At 44.8% G+C, this 15,665-nt stretch overlaps 1 protein-coding gene across 1 annotated transcript in view; it reads right to left on the minus strand.

Moving 5' to 3' along the window:
- The window catches only part of CBL (Cbl proto-oncogene), a 37,869-nt gene that overhangs the window by 4,725 nt on the left and 17,479 nt on the right, over window positions 1–15,665 (minus strand). The window contains exons 4-15 of the mRNA XM_058041167.1: window positions 14,710–14,866; window positions 13,150–13,271; window positions 12,562–12,699; window positions 12,047–12,134; window positions 11,518–11,649; window positions 10,882–11,085; window positions 8,890–9,021; window positions 7,325–7,663; window positions 4,502–4,596; window positions 3,923–4,078; window positions 3,293–3,396; window positions 2,312–2,494 (exon numbers count right to left, since the gene is read on the minus strand). Of these exons, the coding sequence (XP_057897150.1) occupies window positions 2,312–2,494; window positions 3,293–3,396; window positions 3,923–4,078; window positions 4,502–4,596; window positions 7,325–7,663; window positions 8,890–9,021; window positions 10,882–11,085; window positions 11,518–11,649; window positions 12,047–12,134; window positions 12,562–12,699; window positions 13,150–13,271; window positions 14,710–14,866 (1,850 nt within the window). The remainder of the gene's footprint in view (window positions 1–2,311; window positions 2,495–3,292; window positions 3,397–3,922; window positions 4,079–4,501; window positions 4,597–7,324; window positions 7,664–8,889; window positions 9,022–10,881; window positions 11,086–11,517; window positions 11,650–12,046; window positions 12,135–12,561; window positions 12,700–13,149; window positions 13,272–14,709; window positions 14,867–15,665) is intronic.

Genomic DNA, 15,665 nt, shown 5'->3' on the forward strand with positions numbered 1-15,665 from the left:
ATCAGGCTCATTTAGTAAGATAAAACCACATAAAAAATGGCACAGGATCTATGTGTGTAAGCAGAGCTCAGATATCAGCCTTGGAATCAGAAAAAATGACACAGTGAATATTCAATGCACCAGACATCTCATTTCCTTCCAGAATCAGACAGAACTCCCGGTTTAACTGTCCGGAGGCTGCTCCCTCACCTCTGTGTGCACAAACTCAGCCCCAACTCAGCCACCACAATTGCTTCAGCAACTGAATTATGCTCTCTGAAGGGTCAGCAACTGAATTATGTTCTCCTCTTCCTCTGCTGAAGCTCTGCCTGCCTAATGGCAGATCAATAAAGCTCAGCCCGTTCTGCTTTTCCCTGAGTCACTCTGATGTGACACTGCCCTGCAGCCACATCATGCACTGCTGGGAAGAGGAAACAACAGCCAATAAACCAAACAAGCCACCAAACTCTCCAAGGAAAAAACACATTGTTTAATGTGCTCACCCAGCATCTGACTATTTCTGAGTTTTAACCTCCTGTATCATTGCAGAAAGCATTTTCTGCCAATCACAGGAAACTTTTCTACATGGATGTTTGACATCACCTTAAAGAAAGATTTATTTGTCTCCTGGAAAAAGTCCTCAGGGCACTGCACAGAGTTTTCTGGCAGAGAACTGGAGTACAACAGACAAATCACGTCCACACAATTCCTTTCTAAGAGTGAGCACTGCAGCTTGCTCAGAGCAGCAGCATTGTGGGGTCTTTCTGAAAAACTTGCCCCAAAAGCCCTGAGACAGAGAAGGCTCTTTGGGAACCAGATTCCCTGAAGCTTCCTCACCAACCACAGCTCAGTCCAGCTCCCTCATCTTCAGAATTGAAGTTTCTCACACATGAAAAGCTTTTTGTACATGTGAGAAGAAGGTCTGCCCCCTCCCCTGCCCCAGACTGCCTCTGGAATTGCTGTTTCAGCTTGAGCTGGATCAAGTTTCAGAGACCATGGGTCAGTCTGAAAGGACAACTGCTAAGACAGTTATTTTGGTAAATCATTAATTAAAACTGCAGGGTCCAGCTCCTGAGAGCATAAATCTGCCAAGATGAATCCCACAGCAGTCAGGCTTGCCTGCACCACTGCCTTGCTTCCCACAGCAGTAACAATCAGCATTTTCCACATTTTCCATTTTCCTAGCCCTAAAGCAGGACAACAGCAGTGTTATTTCAGGGCTGTAGAAACAGAGTGTCAATGATTAAACTCAGTACTTCATCTGGGAGGGGGGTGGGACTTGCTCTGTTTCTTTTTTATCCCTTTCAGCCAAATTCTACAGACACAGGGACAGATTTAAAAAGTGAAAAAGGGAGGTGGGGCAAAACTAACGAACTTTTCTGCACTAGGAAACTCTTCTCTGTGCTAAAGAAGGTCAGGGAAGTGGAATGGGGAAGAGGAAAAGAGAAGACTCACTGGGGGAAGGGGCTCTGGGTACAGGAGGTTCTGCTTCCAGAAGGAACAAGAAACTCATTCCTCCTCCTTGGCAAATCACCAGCACATTCAGACTGAAAACCCCCAACAAAAAGAGTTTCAGAGCTTCCTTAAGAGCTGCTGAGCAGGGAATAAGTCAATCATTATTCAGAAAGGCTCTGGGAGACACGAGGCTTTAGTTTTTCCCTCAGAGAATGTGCCTGGCAGCCAGAAGGACACCATGTCCTCTATTCCCCAGGGACAAAAAGCTGACCTTGCTGAGCCACTGGTCCCTGCTCAGAGGAGCTGAGAGCATCAGGAGCTGTGTGCAAAACTCTTGTGCCATCTGCAGGCACTGGCAGTGCCACAAACCCTGCCAGGCCAGCCCTGCATCTTCTTCCACTTGGGACACAATCCCTGAATGGTCTGGGTTGGAAGGGACCTCAAAGGTCATTCCACCCCCTGCCATGGGCAGGGACACCTTCCACTATCTCAGGGTGCTCCAACCCCAAATCCAACCTGACCTTGGGCGCTTCCAGGGGTGGGAAATCCTGTCTCACACCCCAGTACACCACGGTACAAAACCAGTCTATGCTCTGCAGGAAACAGTGGTTTAGGAATATGCTTTAAGCTGAAAAAACCTTTTCCTAACTGAGATTTTGGTGTGATTCGCAAGCTTGGGGATTAAATCACCAAGGCAGCACATTCCAAGCTATAAATCCAACACAAGTTAAATAAATCAAACAAAATACCTAAGAACCAATTCTGCCTCATAAACCTGATTTTACACCTCACATCCAAAATCTTTAGCGAATAACACAAGTTTCAAAGATGCAGAGGCAGGCAGCAGCAGCAGGAAGAGGGAGGAGAGCTCTCTGACCTGTGACAGGGTCGTTTTCCAAGGACATTCGGCTGAAGGCAGGAGTGGCATTGGAGATATCAGACAGTGTGCGGCGAGCGATGGCCACGGGCAGCGGCGCCTTGGGGACATCGTAGCCATCCTCCTCATTCTCTGACTCCTCAGGGCCATTGCTGGCAGTGGCTGCTGCCAGGCTCCCTTCATCTGCAAGAGGAGGCACCTCCTGAGCTCTGGGGCTGAGCTGTCTCTCAGGGCAGACTCCACTCCCCCATTTTCCAAACACTGACAGGATACCAAACTAAAGTTTTGCTGTCAAAACCTCACAATTAATGGCAGCTCTTTCCAGATGGAAAAATTAAAGCACTAGAATGCTCTTCCTAGGGAGGTGGTAGAACACCATCTCTGGATGTGTTTACAAACAGACTGGACATGGCACTTGGTCCTACAGTCTGGTTGAGGTGTCAGGGCATGGGTTGGACTCGATGATCTTAGAGGTCTCTTCCAACCTCATCATTCTGTGATTCTGTGACTCTGTGATTCTGTGACTCTGTGATTCTGCAATTCAGTGATTCTGTGACCCTGTGATTCTGTAATTCAGTGATTCTGTGACTCTGTGATTCTGCAATTCAGTGATTCTGTGACTCTGTGATTCTGTAATTCTGTGATTCTGTCTCTCTCTGACTGCGATTCTGCAATTCAGTGATTCTATGACTCTGTGATTCTGCAATTCAGTGATTCTGTGACTCTGTGATTCTGTAATTCTGTGATTCTGTCTCTCTCTGACTGCGATTCTGCAATTCAGTGATTCTATGATTCTGTGATTAGGTTAAAAATACTTGATAGATTCAATGTGCATGCCCAGACTCATATCTCCACATACATCCCAGCTATTTTAACAACAAAACCAAATGTAATTCCTTTAATTCAGCCTAAAATGCTGCTCCACTGGGAGCAATTCTTTGTAGGCCAGTTCCTCAGCTCTTCTTTAGCACACCCACTCACCAGAAGTGCTGACAGCCTCGAAAGCAGAGGATGCTGCTTGGGAGTGAATGTTGTACATTGCTTCATACATGGAGCCCTCGGGCTGCTGGTCACAGTCCAGAACTCTGAGGGAGAGAAGACATTCCCCATCACACAGGTGACAGTGGCCACCACCTCCTCCCTGCCTCTGTGACAGAGTTTGTGCACAGCTTCTTGTTTCAAGGTGAAATCACCAGTGCTCTGTGAAATATTTGTTCTAGAAAATGCTCTGTTAATGTTTATTGCAATAGAGTACCTCAGCTTAAAAGAGTTAAAATGATACCACCGAAACTGATACCACTGAAAATTACATTTTAGTAAGAGTTTTGAATTTCAGTAAAATTACATTTTAGTAATAGTTTTGAATTTCTGCTCCCAAAAGGTTCTTGGCAGAGAGAGTGGGAAGGAAGGGGATATCTGAGTCCTTTAATACTGTGCAAGGACTCTGCAAAGAGCAGTGGTCACATTTCCTTTATTGCTATTTTAGTCAAGATCTGGTGAATATCACTGGGGGAATTCAGAAATCTGAGCAAGCAAAATTCCCACCCTGATGTCCCAAATGTGCTGCTCCAGAGCTGGGAGGGGGAAGTGCAAAACCAGCCAGAATCTCACCGTAAACTCTGAGTCATTTCCAAAGGCATTTTGAGCTCTGGTTTTTGCACAGCAGGACCTGGAGGCACCACAGGCAGAGAGGATGGTGACATGTATTCAGTGTCCTCATCGCTCTCAGACTGCTCCCCAGGAGGCAGTTTTGGTACAGGCAGTGGTCTGGAGGCAGGAGAAACAAGATATAAAACATTTACACCAAATCTAATTAATACCAAGGTGCCCTTTAAATCCACAGTCACCTCACAGCAAGTCTGTCTAAAGAAATAATTTGGTTTTCAGGATGCAACCCACAAGGTCACACCAGCACAAGGTCATGATGCAAAAGTAAGTGACAATATCATGCACATTTATATCACACAAAGCCCCACTCAAAAGTGAATTTATTAAAGAGCTGATGGCAACTGCCACAGTCCAGGGGAACTCCCACCACTCCCCACAGCTCTGATTTCAGCTGCTTTCTCTAAATTGCGTTTTGAATCTGTCAGAGTTTAAAATGAAGACTGGAAGAGTTGTGCCAGTTCTGTTCCTGGCACCAGCACCCTGCAATTCCCACCCTGGAAGGTATAAAAAATCCCAACAGACCTGGCAGCTAAGGAGTAGATGGCATTGGCAGATGAGGAGGGTTTGATTTTGGGGTGCTCACACTCTGAGGTTGCTGCTGGACCACTGGTGGAGCTCTGGAAGACAAAATTCCAAACCAGGAATCAGAAATCAGAAACAATTCATGGCCCAGTGTAGCTGCAAAGCCACTCCTTCAACAGCCTCTGTGGGAATGGAGCATCCTCATTTCTTCCACAGAATTTACTGACACCTCAGAAATCCAGGAATTCTCTGACAGCTTTCCCTCACTGCAGGGACTTTCCCGCAGGAAGAATTTCACTTTTTGAGGTTCCAGTGGCCTTGGCAAATTCAGCTGAAACAGGCTGAAATGGGAGCCAAGAGGAAAAGGATGCAGACAAACATACACAACTGGAGACAGGATGAAAACTGTGCACGTGCCATTTTCTTAGAAAATCTGGCTAAAAATGTGCTTGCTTTCAATTTAAGAAAGCTGGAAGCATTAGAAGGAAAAATTAAGGAAATGGAATCGAGGAAAACAAAACTTCCTGTAATTTTTTTAGACAACAAAATATTGGACTAATCAGTTCACTGCTAACAGTGTCCTGCAGGTGAACAGACCCAAACTGAACTCAGGTTTTATCCAGTAAAACTCCTCACAGATGATGTGGTAGTTTTCTCAGGGCTGAAAAGCCAGCAGAGTAAATCAGAATTTTTCAGAGAATGTGGTGGTGTTTGCAGGGGTCTCAGGATGAGGGAAGAGATGAGAATCTTGATTCTATGTTTCAGAAGGTTGATTTATTATTTTATTATATATATATTATATTTAAAAATGATATATTAAAACTATACTAAAGAATAGAAAAAAAATTTCATCAGAAAGCTAGCAAAGAAAAGAATAAAATGATAATAAAATCTTGTGACTGACTAGAGAGTCTGAGACAGCTAGACTGTGATTAGCTATTAATTAAAGACAACCACATGAGACTAATCAAAGAAATACCTCTGCATTCCACAGCACCAGATAATTATTGTTTACATTTCATTTTTGAGGCCTCTCAGCTTCTCAAGAGAAAAGATCTTAGCAAAAAGATTTTTCATAAAATATGTCTGTGACAAGAGAACAACAGAAAACATTCTCAGCTTTTCAGCACTGGAAGGTGAACAATAATCAGGCAATTGGGATTTCAACCTTGTTCCCAAAAGGAACAAAAGCATCTCCCTTGGCTGGAACACACCAATTTCTTCCCATCTCCCCCATGACAAAACCCCACTCCTCAGCATGACAAGAAGGTGCCTTTTCTCCCAGATTTCCTCCCCAGGTTCCCTGCAGGGTCACTCACTGTGGGGCTGTCCAGGCTGAGCGTGCTGCTGAGAGCACGTTCAGAGAACACGTGAATACCACAATCAGGCAATTGGGATTTCAACTTTGATCCCAAAGGGAATGAAAGCATCTCCTTTGCTTGAAACACACCAATTTCTTTCCATCTCCCCCATGACAAAATCCCACTCCTCAGTATGAGAAGAAGGTGCCTTTTATCCCACATTACGTCTCCCAGATCACCTCCAGAGCTACTCACCGCAGGGATTTCAACCTTGTTCCCAAAAGGAACGAAAGCATCTTCCTTTCCTGGAACACACCAATTTCTATCCATCTCTCCCATGACAAAATCCCACTCATCAGCATGACAAGAAGATGCCTTTTCTCCCAGATTTCCTCTCCCAGATCACCTCCAGATCTGGGTCCAGATCCCAGATCACCTCCAGATTACTCACCGTGGGGCTGTCCAGGCTGAGCGTGCTGCTGAGAGCACGTTCAGAGGACACGTGAATAGCACAATCAGGCAATGGGGATTTCAACCTTGTTCCCAAAAGGAACGAAAGCATCTCCCTTGGCTGGAACACACCAATTTCCTTCCATCTCTCCCATGACAAAACCCCACTCCTCAGCATGACAAGAAGGTGCCTGTTACATGTCCCGGGTTCCCCCCAGGGTCACTCACCGCGGGGCTGTCCAGGCTGAGCGTGCTGCTGAGAGCACGTTCAGAGAACATGTGAATACCACAATCAGGCAATTGGGATTTCAACTTTGATCCCAAAAGGAACGAAAGCATCTCCTTTGCTTGGAACACACCAATTTCTTTCCATCTCCCTCATGACAAAATCCCACTCCTCAGTATGAGAAGAAGGTGTCTTTTATCCCACATTACCTCTCCCAGATCACCTCCAGAGCTACTCACCGCAGGGATTTCAACCTTGTTCCCAAAAGGAACGAAAGCATCTTCCTTTCCTGGAACACACCAATTTCTATCCATCTTTCCCATGACAAAACCCCACTCCTTAGCATGACAAGAAGATGCCTTTTCTCCCAGATTTCCTCTCCCAGATCACCTCCAGAGTTACTCACTGTGGGGCTGTCCAGGCTGAGCGTGCTGCTGAGAGCACGTTCAGAGGACATCAGGCAATGGGGATTTCAACCTTGTTCCCAAAAGGAACGAAAGCATCTCCTTTGCTTGGAACACACCAATTTCCTTCCATCTCTCCCATGACAAACCCCCACTCCTCAGCATGACAAGAAGGTGCCTGTTACATGTCCCAGGTTCCCCCCAGGGTCACTCACCGCGGGGCTGTCCAGGCTGAGCGTGCTGCTGAGAGCACGTTCAGAGAACACGTGAATAGCACAATCAGGCAATGGGGATTTCAACCTTGTTCCCAAAAGGAACGAAAGCATCTCCCTTGCCTGGAACACACCAATTTCTTTCCATCTCTCCCATGACAAAACCCCACTCCTCAGCATGACAAGAAGGTGCCTGTTACATGTCCCGGGTTCCCCCCAGGGTCACTCACCGCGGGGCTGTCCAGGCTGAGCGTGCTGCCCAGCGCTCTGGATTCCAGCTGCGAGGGCAGCGAGAAGGGCAGCGAGTGCCGGTTGGACAGCTCCCTGCCGGCCCAGGGCTCTGCCGGGGCTTTGGGCATGGGCCTGCCTGGCCAGGGCTCGCCCTGGCGGTTGGAGGGCAGCGGGGGTGGCTTGTCCCTGTCGCCGGGGGTGCAGGGCAGGGGCCGGCGCTGCGGGCGGCTCTCGGGGCCCAGCGGGTGCGGGCGGTCCGGGGGTGGCGGCGGGGGCAGGTCCCGGAGCGTGGGGGGGATTGGCAGAGGTTTGTCCTTGTGCAGAGCGCCTGGAGCAGCCTGGGAGGAGGAGGGAGAGAAATAGTGCTTAGCACAGGCAGCCCAAGCAGAAGAGATAAACAGGAGGGAGAGTTTTATCTGTTGATATTAGTACATCATCGCCAAGAATGTGGAGATATCTCTGCACCTTCTGCACAGGCTTGAGGAGATAACACAGGAACTACGTGCACTCCAGCCAGGCTCTGAACACCCTGGATTGTCATCCTGCTTTTTTAAGATTTTCTAAGCTTTCTGATGTTGACATTCTTGTAGCAAACTTTCTCACACACTTTTTGTAAATAACTCATTGTTTTGCATTCCTTTATGAAAGAAGAGAAAGCTGATAGACTGTTGGTTTGTCCAGTGTCTTTGGAGAGATGGCACCGTCACCCTCCAATCTACTGTCACTCTTAGAAAACTATAAATGTTGGAGTCAAAAAATAAACTTCCCTTTTTTCTTCACCTTGAGAACAGCCATGTGTGCTTGTGTTCTTTCATGTCCTATAGCAACACCCAGATTCTTCTTCTTGAGGGAAAGCATGAGCTTACAGCAGCCCTGGATTGGAATCCAAATGGAGCCTCCCCATTATTTTAAAAAATGATTCAATTGTGGGTTATTTGTACAAGTTAACATTCATTGGTCAGTGATGAGTATTTCCCTCTTCTTGAGGGAGAACATGAGCTTAAAGCAGCCTTGGATTGGAATCCAAACAGAGCTTCCCCATTATTTTTAAAAATGATTCAATTGTGGGTTATTTGTACAAGTTAACATTCATCAGTCAGTGATAAGTATTCACAGAAATAGGAACTTTCTTCTGCCTGAACTTTCCTAATTTCATTATTTCATCTGAACCAGATGAAGAACCATTAACTTAATGCCACCAAGATCACCCTCCTGCCTTCTGCTGATCAATCAGAGAGCCAGCTCATTTCTCCCAGTCACATACATTGAATTCCTTCCTTCATTTTCTATGTAAAAAAATGCTTGATGGAGAAATGAGTGCAGAAAAGCTGGGGGAGAGAAATATGATACCTCCTGTATCAGCTAGAACAAAATATGAGGAAAATGCAAAGGGTGCAGGGATTGAGGAGGAAAACAGAGAATGTGATAGCAGTAATAATAATTTGGTAGTTCAGGATGCTGGACAGAAAAAGAGGAAAGATGTCAGAGAGAACATGTTGGTGTCCCCAGATTGTTCTGCCCCACTCAAATCCCACTGAAGGGGACAGAAAGAGCTGGGTCTGACCTTGGAAGTGGTGCCAGGGCTGGAGGCTCCGGGGGGGTTGGCCACTCTCTGCTGCAGCAGGTCCAGCCGGGGCGGCACAGGGGGCAGGGCGGCCTGAGGAGCCACTGAGAACGGAGAGGGAGGGCGTTCCACCTGGGAGAGAGAGAAGGGACATCAGCTCAGGGCTCAGCACAGGAATTCCTGTCCTCTGGAGAGCCCCTCCAGCTACAAATAATTCTGTGAGCAACAGCTGTGCTCCAGGAATGGAGCAATGCAAGCGCAGCAGTGAGACACCGCTGAAATGCACGCTTAGAAACAAAGCAAAGTGTCCTGATGGAGTAATGGAAATGCAACTTAGAAACAAAGCAAAGTATCCTGATGGAGTAATGAAAATGCAACTTAGAAACACAAACCAAGCTGCTCTCATGGAGTAACAAAAATGCAACTTAGAAACACAAACCAAGGTGTCCTGATGGAGTAACAAAAATGCAACTCAGAAACACAAACCAAGGTGTCCTGATGGACAAAAAGCAACTTAGAAACAAAAAACAAAAATGCAACTTAGAAACACAACCCAAGGTGTCTTGATGGAGCGATGAAAATGCAACTTAGAAACACAAACCAAGCTGTCTGGTGGAGTAACAAAAATGCAACTTAGAAACCCAAATCAAGCTGCTCTCAGGGAGTAACAAAAATGCAACTTAGAAACACAAACCAAACTGCTCTCATGGAATAATAAAAATTCAACTTAGAAACACAAGCCAAGGCGTCCTGATGGAGTAACAAAAATACAGCTTAGAAACACAAATTAAGGTGTCCTGATGGAGTAACAAAAATATAACTTAGAAACACAAATCAAGCTGCTCTCATGGAGTAACAAAGCTGCCTCAGTGGCCTCTGAGCAAGGACAAGCTGCTTTTCAACACCAGAGGGCACGATCTGCTGCAAAGCTCCTGTCCCTGTGCAAACTGCTTTCACTACAGAGCACTGGTGTGCACCAAACCAAAACTCCATTTTTGTCTCTGGAAAGCTGGTTTTCCACTTAACAAAGCAGCACAGTGCCTGTTATTCTCTTTATCTTCTCTTTTTTTTACAATCAAAGTTAGTGCTGTTGAATTTTGAAAAGCTTCACATATGTTTGAGCTCACTAAAATCAACAAAATTCCAACACTGACAGGATGTCACACCAAGAAAATTGCTTTGATTCCCCAAAATATGTAAAAAAAGCCCTCCAGGAATAGTGTTTACTGATTATTACATTATTTCACAGAATGAAAGATAAAGGGAAAAAAGAGTCCGGGTAAACCAGAGGTGAAGATTTTTTTCTGACTAGGAAATGCAGCTTATTTTAGTTGATTCAGCTATTAAAAATTAACCAAATTCAAACCCACTTCCCTATGCAGTAAAAAAAAAAAAATGCAAAAGCAGCAATGAGATTTTGAAATGAGAAATGAAAATGGAATGAAAAAGCCATGCAGGGATCCACAAAGAATGCCTGCACACAGCTCCTGGAGGGAAGCAGAGTTATCACACCTTTATTGGACAGATTTATCAGCCACCATATAAAAAGATGACAGCCAAACTGAGTTCCTGAGCAGAGCAGCCTGCCCTCCACCCTGTTATTTATCAGGACCTTGGGAAGGCTGTATCCATCACTGGGGAAAAATGGATGAGTTTCTGCTGATCTGGGTGAATTCTGGCTAGGAAATCAAAATCTAACACACAGAGGAGTGTTCCAAACCCAGACCTTCCCTTCCAACAGGTCAGTCCAGCTTTTGCACCCCTCTAGGTATTCCTCCAAGACAACACACAAATATCAAAGGCTTCAAAGTGTGATCCCAAAGTGGCAGTGTGAAATGAGCTCACAAAGCTGGAGCTAAACCCCTGTTTTCCATAGGGAGCAGGATGTTTGCTGCTACACAGTCTGACAAACCTCACAGGCACAAATCACCGAGAGAAAACTGCTGCAGAAAAGGCATTACCACATTTATCATTTATCATTGATGAGCTTACTTTGGTACCAGCGAGTTCTTTCATCATGAAGAGGGAATCATCAGCTTTGTCATCATCATCATCATCATAATTGGGAGAGGGGGTTCCTTCTGCCCCTTGCCTGGACAATCCTCCTCCTCCTCTGGGATCAAAGGGATCCACCACGATGGGCTCTGTGCCTTTGATCTCACAGCGACAGAAGGGACAGCCCTGGCCCTCAGATTCCTGCAGGGGACACGAGAGATCTGTCACAGCAGCCTCTGGGGGGCACAATTATCACCTGCTCCACAAACAAGCAGCTTGTAACCTGCTTTTTGGCAGGGAGCTTGCAGCTGAGAGGAACACAAAGGCAAACTGGGTTAGAAATATGGAATATTTTCTCCTTGAAGTAGAAAAACAGCACTTTAGGAAGCATTCACAGTTTTTTCTTATTCCATATCAAGAGATGAGGCATCTAAACAGCTTCTGATGCTGTGACATAATGAGACAATGTTTCTGCTATGTTCTCTCCACACCTGAACAGTTCTGAGAAGAGAATATCTGTAAAAGATACTCTGTATAAGACTCTGTAAGATATCTGTACAAGAATACCTGTAAAAGATCAAGCAGCTGCCCTCAGAGAGATAAAGAAGAACAGATAAAGAGGCCAAGGCTCACCTGCCAGGCTGTGAGACACGAGGTGCACATCAGGTGCCCACAAGGTTCAATCTTCACGTCCTTGTCGTTCTCAGCACAGATTTTACACAGCTGGAACGTGGAGCCCATCTCACAGTACAGCTCATATTGTTCCTGAGGGAAAGCCAGCATAAATCACAGCATAAATGCAAAGATTTCAGCATCATTTTACATGCTAGATACATCTATCAAGTCCTGAAAAAAGTGGAATTCAAATTATCCAATAATTTTCATTTAAGCATCCCAAGAAAAGCAGGGCTCAAGACATGTTGATGTTGAATGGCACAAAAGCATCAATGTTGGCAGAACATTCTAAAAATAAATGCTTAAAATCTGTTTTTGCAATCTCATCTGCCCATCCCTATCACACAGAGATTTCTGAATTTTGTAAAATACTGCAGCACTAAAAACAAGTCTGACAGAACTGGGTGAATAGCTAAGGAGGGTGGAAATCAGGGAGAAAGGCTGAGAGTTGCATGGAATGGAATATTTTATAGAATATTTTACTGACCTGTGTAACTTTAATGTGGTCCTGAGGTGTGGGCTCACACAAGCCAGTCAAGTCAGGATTCTGATTCCGGCCATCAGGAAATAAATAACTGGAAGAAGTTGGGAGAAAAAATATCTCTAAATGCCTGTACACACATGTACACACCCACAGATCTAAGGTTTCTTTTAGAGGTGAGAAGGGAAGAAAGAATGAAGGTGAGAAGCAAGGGGTGGGAAGTCAAGGTATTCTGAATTCTAAAGTTTTGGAGGAATTTTATGATTGGACCAAAATTAAACATGTTATTCTTAAAAGTATTGGTTCAAATTAAGGGTTTGACCAAAAAAAGGAGGGATTTATGAGAAGGGAAACACTGGTGCACATTTATCATCTGCTCCTGCACAGCTCCGCAGTGCAAAGACAGCTGTCAGTAATTCCTGAGTGCCAAAATAGTTCAGCAATGACTGATTCCACTGACAGCAATGGTGTTATTCAACTTTTAACTGCTTTGTTGTCCTAATTTTTATGAAGTTACTTACAAGCCTTCCCTGAAGCCATCAATGAGTGCTTGGAAAAGAGGTTTGTTGTGGGGGATTGTCTGGAGAATGTTCCCATCTGCAGTGACGTAGCCGATGGCCCACTGACCCAGGCGGGTACAGCTCAGTCGGAAAATGTAACTAAAAACACACAAAGGAAAAGAAAGCTCAGCTTGGAACTGACTGAAAACATTCAATGACAAGTAGGCAGCCTTTGTCTGGCCATATCAAGACAGCAAATAAAATTAGTAGGAATAACTTGATGATTTGTAGCAGCTTTCCTCAAGTGAGGCCCAGGCAGTTCAAAGGGGAACTTTGCAATATGATACAAAATGAGAAAAGAATCCAACTGGCCTCCAGGTGAAATTAAACCCAGAATCCAAAGCAAGAGAAGTTAACATCCTCAAAACCATTTGTTTCAAATCAACTTTGAAAAAGCCAACAAGCAAACAGACTATAGGAGGTTTCCATGTTTCAAAGCAGCCCAGAAGTGACCACACAGGCTGCAGAAAGGAGCACAGAGAATCTGTCAGCCCTGCTGCCATCAGTGGTGGCAGGCAGACCCTCCCTGCTGGCTGAGCCCTCTCTCACCTGCCAGGTTTGTGAATGAATTTCTGCAGTCTGGCCTTCACCTCGTCATAGGTGAGGAATGCCATATAGCCAGGGTGAGTCACTGCCAGGCTGTTCCAGTTCCTCAGCAAAGATGACCAGGGCTGGGGAAGCACCAAAGAAACCAATTAACCACACACTTCTGGAAAGGGTTAATATTCCTGAATCAAAGGGTTCTGCAGTTAGAGAAACATGGTTCTGCTCCACCACAAATCCAGCACAGAAACCAAAACATTTATTCCTGTGCACAACTTGGCATTTGAATTTGTTGCTTGTTGGGGATAAAATTATCACCTAAGACAGACCTTAATCAAAACTCCTTTAATAAATATAAAAGGAGAAGTCACTGAGGTCAGAGCTTAAGAATAGCCATCAATTGTGCTGCTTCTGCAGAGAGAATGAGTCATTCCCCAGACAGGGATAAAGGCAGGAGTTTAATGAGATTATGCAGAGCCCAGGAACCATGACTGCTCCCTCTCCAACACCGACTTCCTGCATGGCCTGGGGACAGTGACCTCCCCTCTGTGTCTCAGTTTCGCTGTCTGTAACTTGTGACTGTTCCTCACCACCCCAACCTCACCAGGGTGTGGCAAGGACTGTGGCTGGTCTCAGATCTGAATGAAGAAACCAGCACACACATCTCAAATATTGCTTAAAATGATGCCCCAAAAGTGACAACAACCACCTGAAATCTCTAATCCTGAGAAAGGCTTGGCTGTGTAAATCTCACCTGGTTTTTCCAAGTTTTTAAATTTGTCTACAGGAAGGTATCAGCACTCCCTAAGAACTCTGCAACCTCTGGAATTTGCAGCAGTTCTTGACTTGTTCTTTATGTACAACACTTGGAAAAAGTGCTGAATGAGATCAGCTACATTGCAACACCAAACATGGGAATTTTTCATCTAGACATATCTTAATTACAACCCACCCCATCACATGGGAAAAGGCAAGGCAGAGCCAAAGAAGTAAGTGATTGTTCTTGTAAATACCCAATTGTACCATCAGAAGCTGTGTTTTTGAATTTAGCACTATTAGAGACTGTGGGGAAAAATTTTACCTACTGTTAATGTCCCTTCAGTGATACAGAGATTTCTCACACACACAGACACGTTCACAACATCCTGGCTGGGGCAGTTCAAAAGATAGGAAACCCAAATTTCCATGCTTGGAAACAACCCCCTCCATGGAAAATAAATCTTACAATAAAGAAAGGGATGAGGGAAGAGTGATGAACTAAGCTTCACATTTCCTGCCTTGCAGAAGCTGTGTCAGAGCTCCAGTCTCCAAGTGACCTTTGAAAGAGAAATCCTGATTCATGGCAGGATGCTGAATGTGCTGGGAGTTGCAGTGTATATTTAGGGATTTTTTTATTCTACAGCCAGAAATATTACTCACATTTACTGCAACATGGGGCCTTAAGTAATACTCTTTAAGGGACGGAGGGCAAGACGAGCAAATCCCATACAGCACAAATAATGAGTGTAAAATATTGGATAAAGAAGAGTGAAACACTTGAAGTGGTTCCCACAGCTCAGTTCCCACCTGGAAGAGGCGTGTGAAGATGTCAAACTCAAACACTGAGATGTAATCATTGCAGGTCAGGTCAATGGTTGATTTGAGGGCCATGGCCTCCAGGCCAGAGCTGATGGGATGCACCTCGTGCAGGGCCTGCCGAAAACTCTTCCAAGGAACAATGGTCCTGGGGAAAGCAGGGAAATCAAAGGGCTGAGCACCAGCACCATGAACACAGCCACACCTCATCTGTGTCAGCATCCATGTTGTGATAATAGAGGGAAATCAAAAACAGCCACACGAGATTTATTCATGTCACACAAACAACAGATTTCTCGGTACTGCAGGAAATCAGCAGCCAAATGAAATGATGGCAATTTTCTCTGCACATGCAAAATTTTGGAATTAGAAGCCCCCCTCTGGTTTCTCTTTTCCCTTTTTCTGCAGTCCTACCACAGCATCATTATTGATAATAATTTCAAAATGTTGCAGCTGGCAGGGAAGAAGTTAAATTTAGATGGTTAAAAAAAAAACTGCAACCAACTCTAAAGAAGGATTAACTGGAGAAGGAAGATAATCAGAAGCCAAAACACAGGCTCCTGTTTAAAGGAATATTTTCCTTTTTTTAATAAATCAAGTGGCATAGAAACACAGGAAGAAAATGCCTCACTTCAGACAACTGTGCTACTCATGAGTAAATACATTATGGCTTTTTGTTCTGACAGCTACTAATTAAACTCTTTAGGTGAAGTACCTCAGCTCCCCCAGTTTGAAAGCAGTACCCAATCCATTAACTTTAATCCCCAAACATTGCTGTGAACACCTCCATGGTTCATTTAGCCAGTGTTTCATTAGATATAGAAATTAAACCTGACATTTCAGCAGTCTGCACACAAAGACTGCTGCATTTCCCTTCCCCTTCACTCTTAGCAAAGACATTTTGCAAACAGAAATTCAGAGGAGAGGTGAGTAAATGATTGGAAAGA

This window comes from Melospiza georgiana, chromosome 27, assembly GCF_028018845.1.
Source record: "Melospiza georgiana isolate bMelGeo1 chromosome 27, bMelGeo1.pri, whole genome shotgun sequence".
Lineage (NCBI taxonomy): Eukaryota > Metazoa > Chordata > Aves > Passeriformes > Passerellidae > Melospiza > Melospiza georgiana.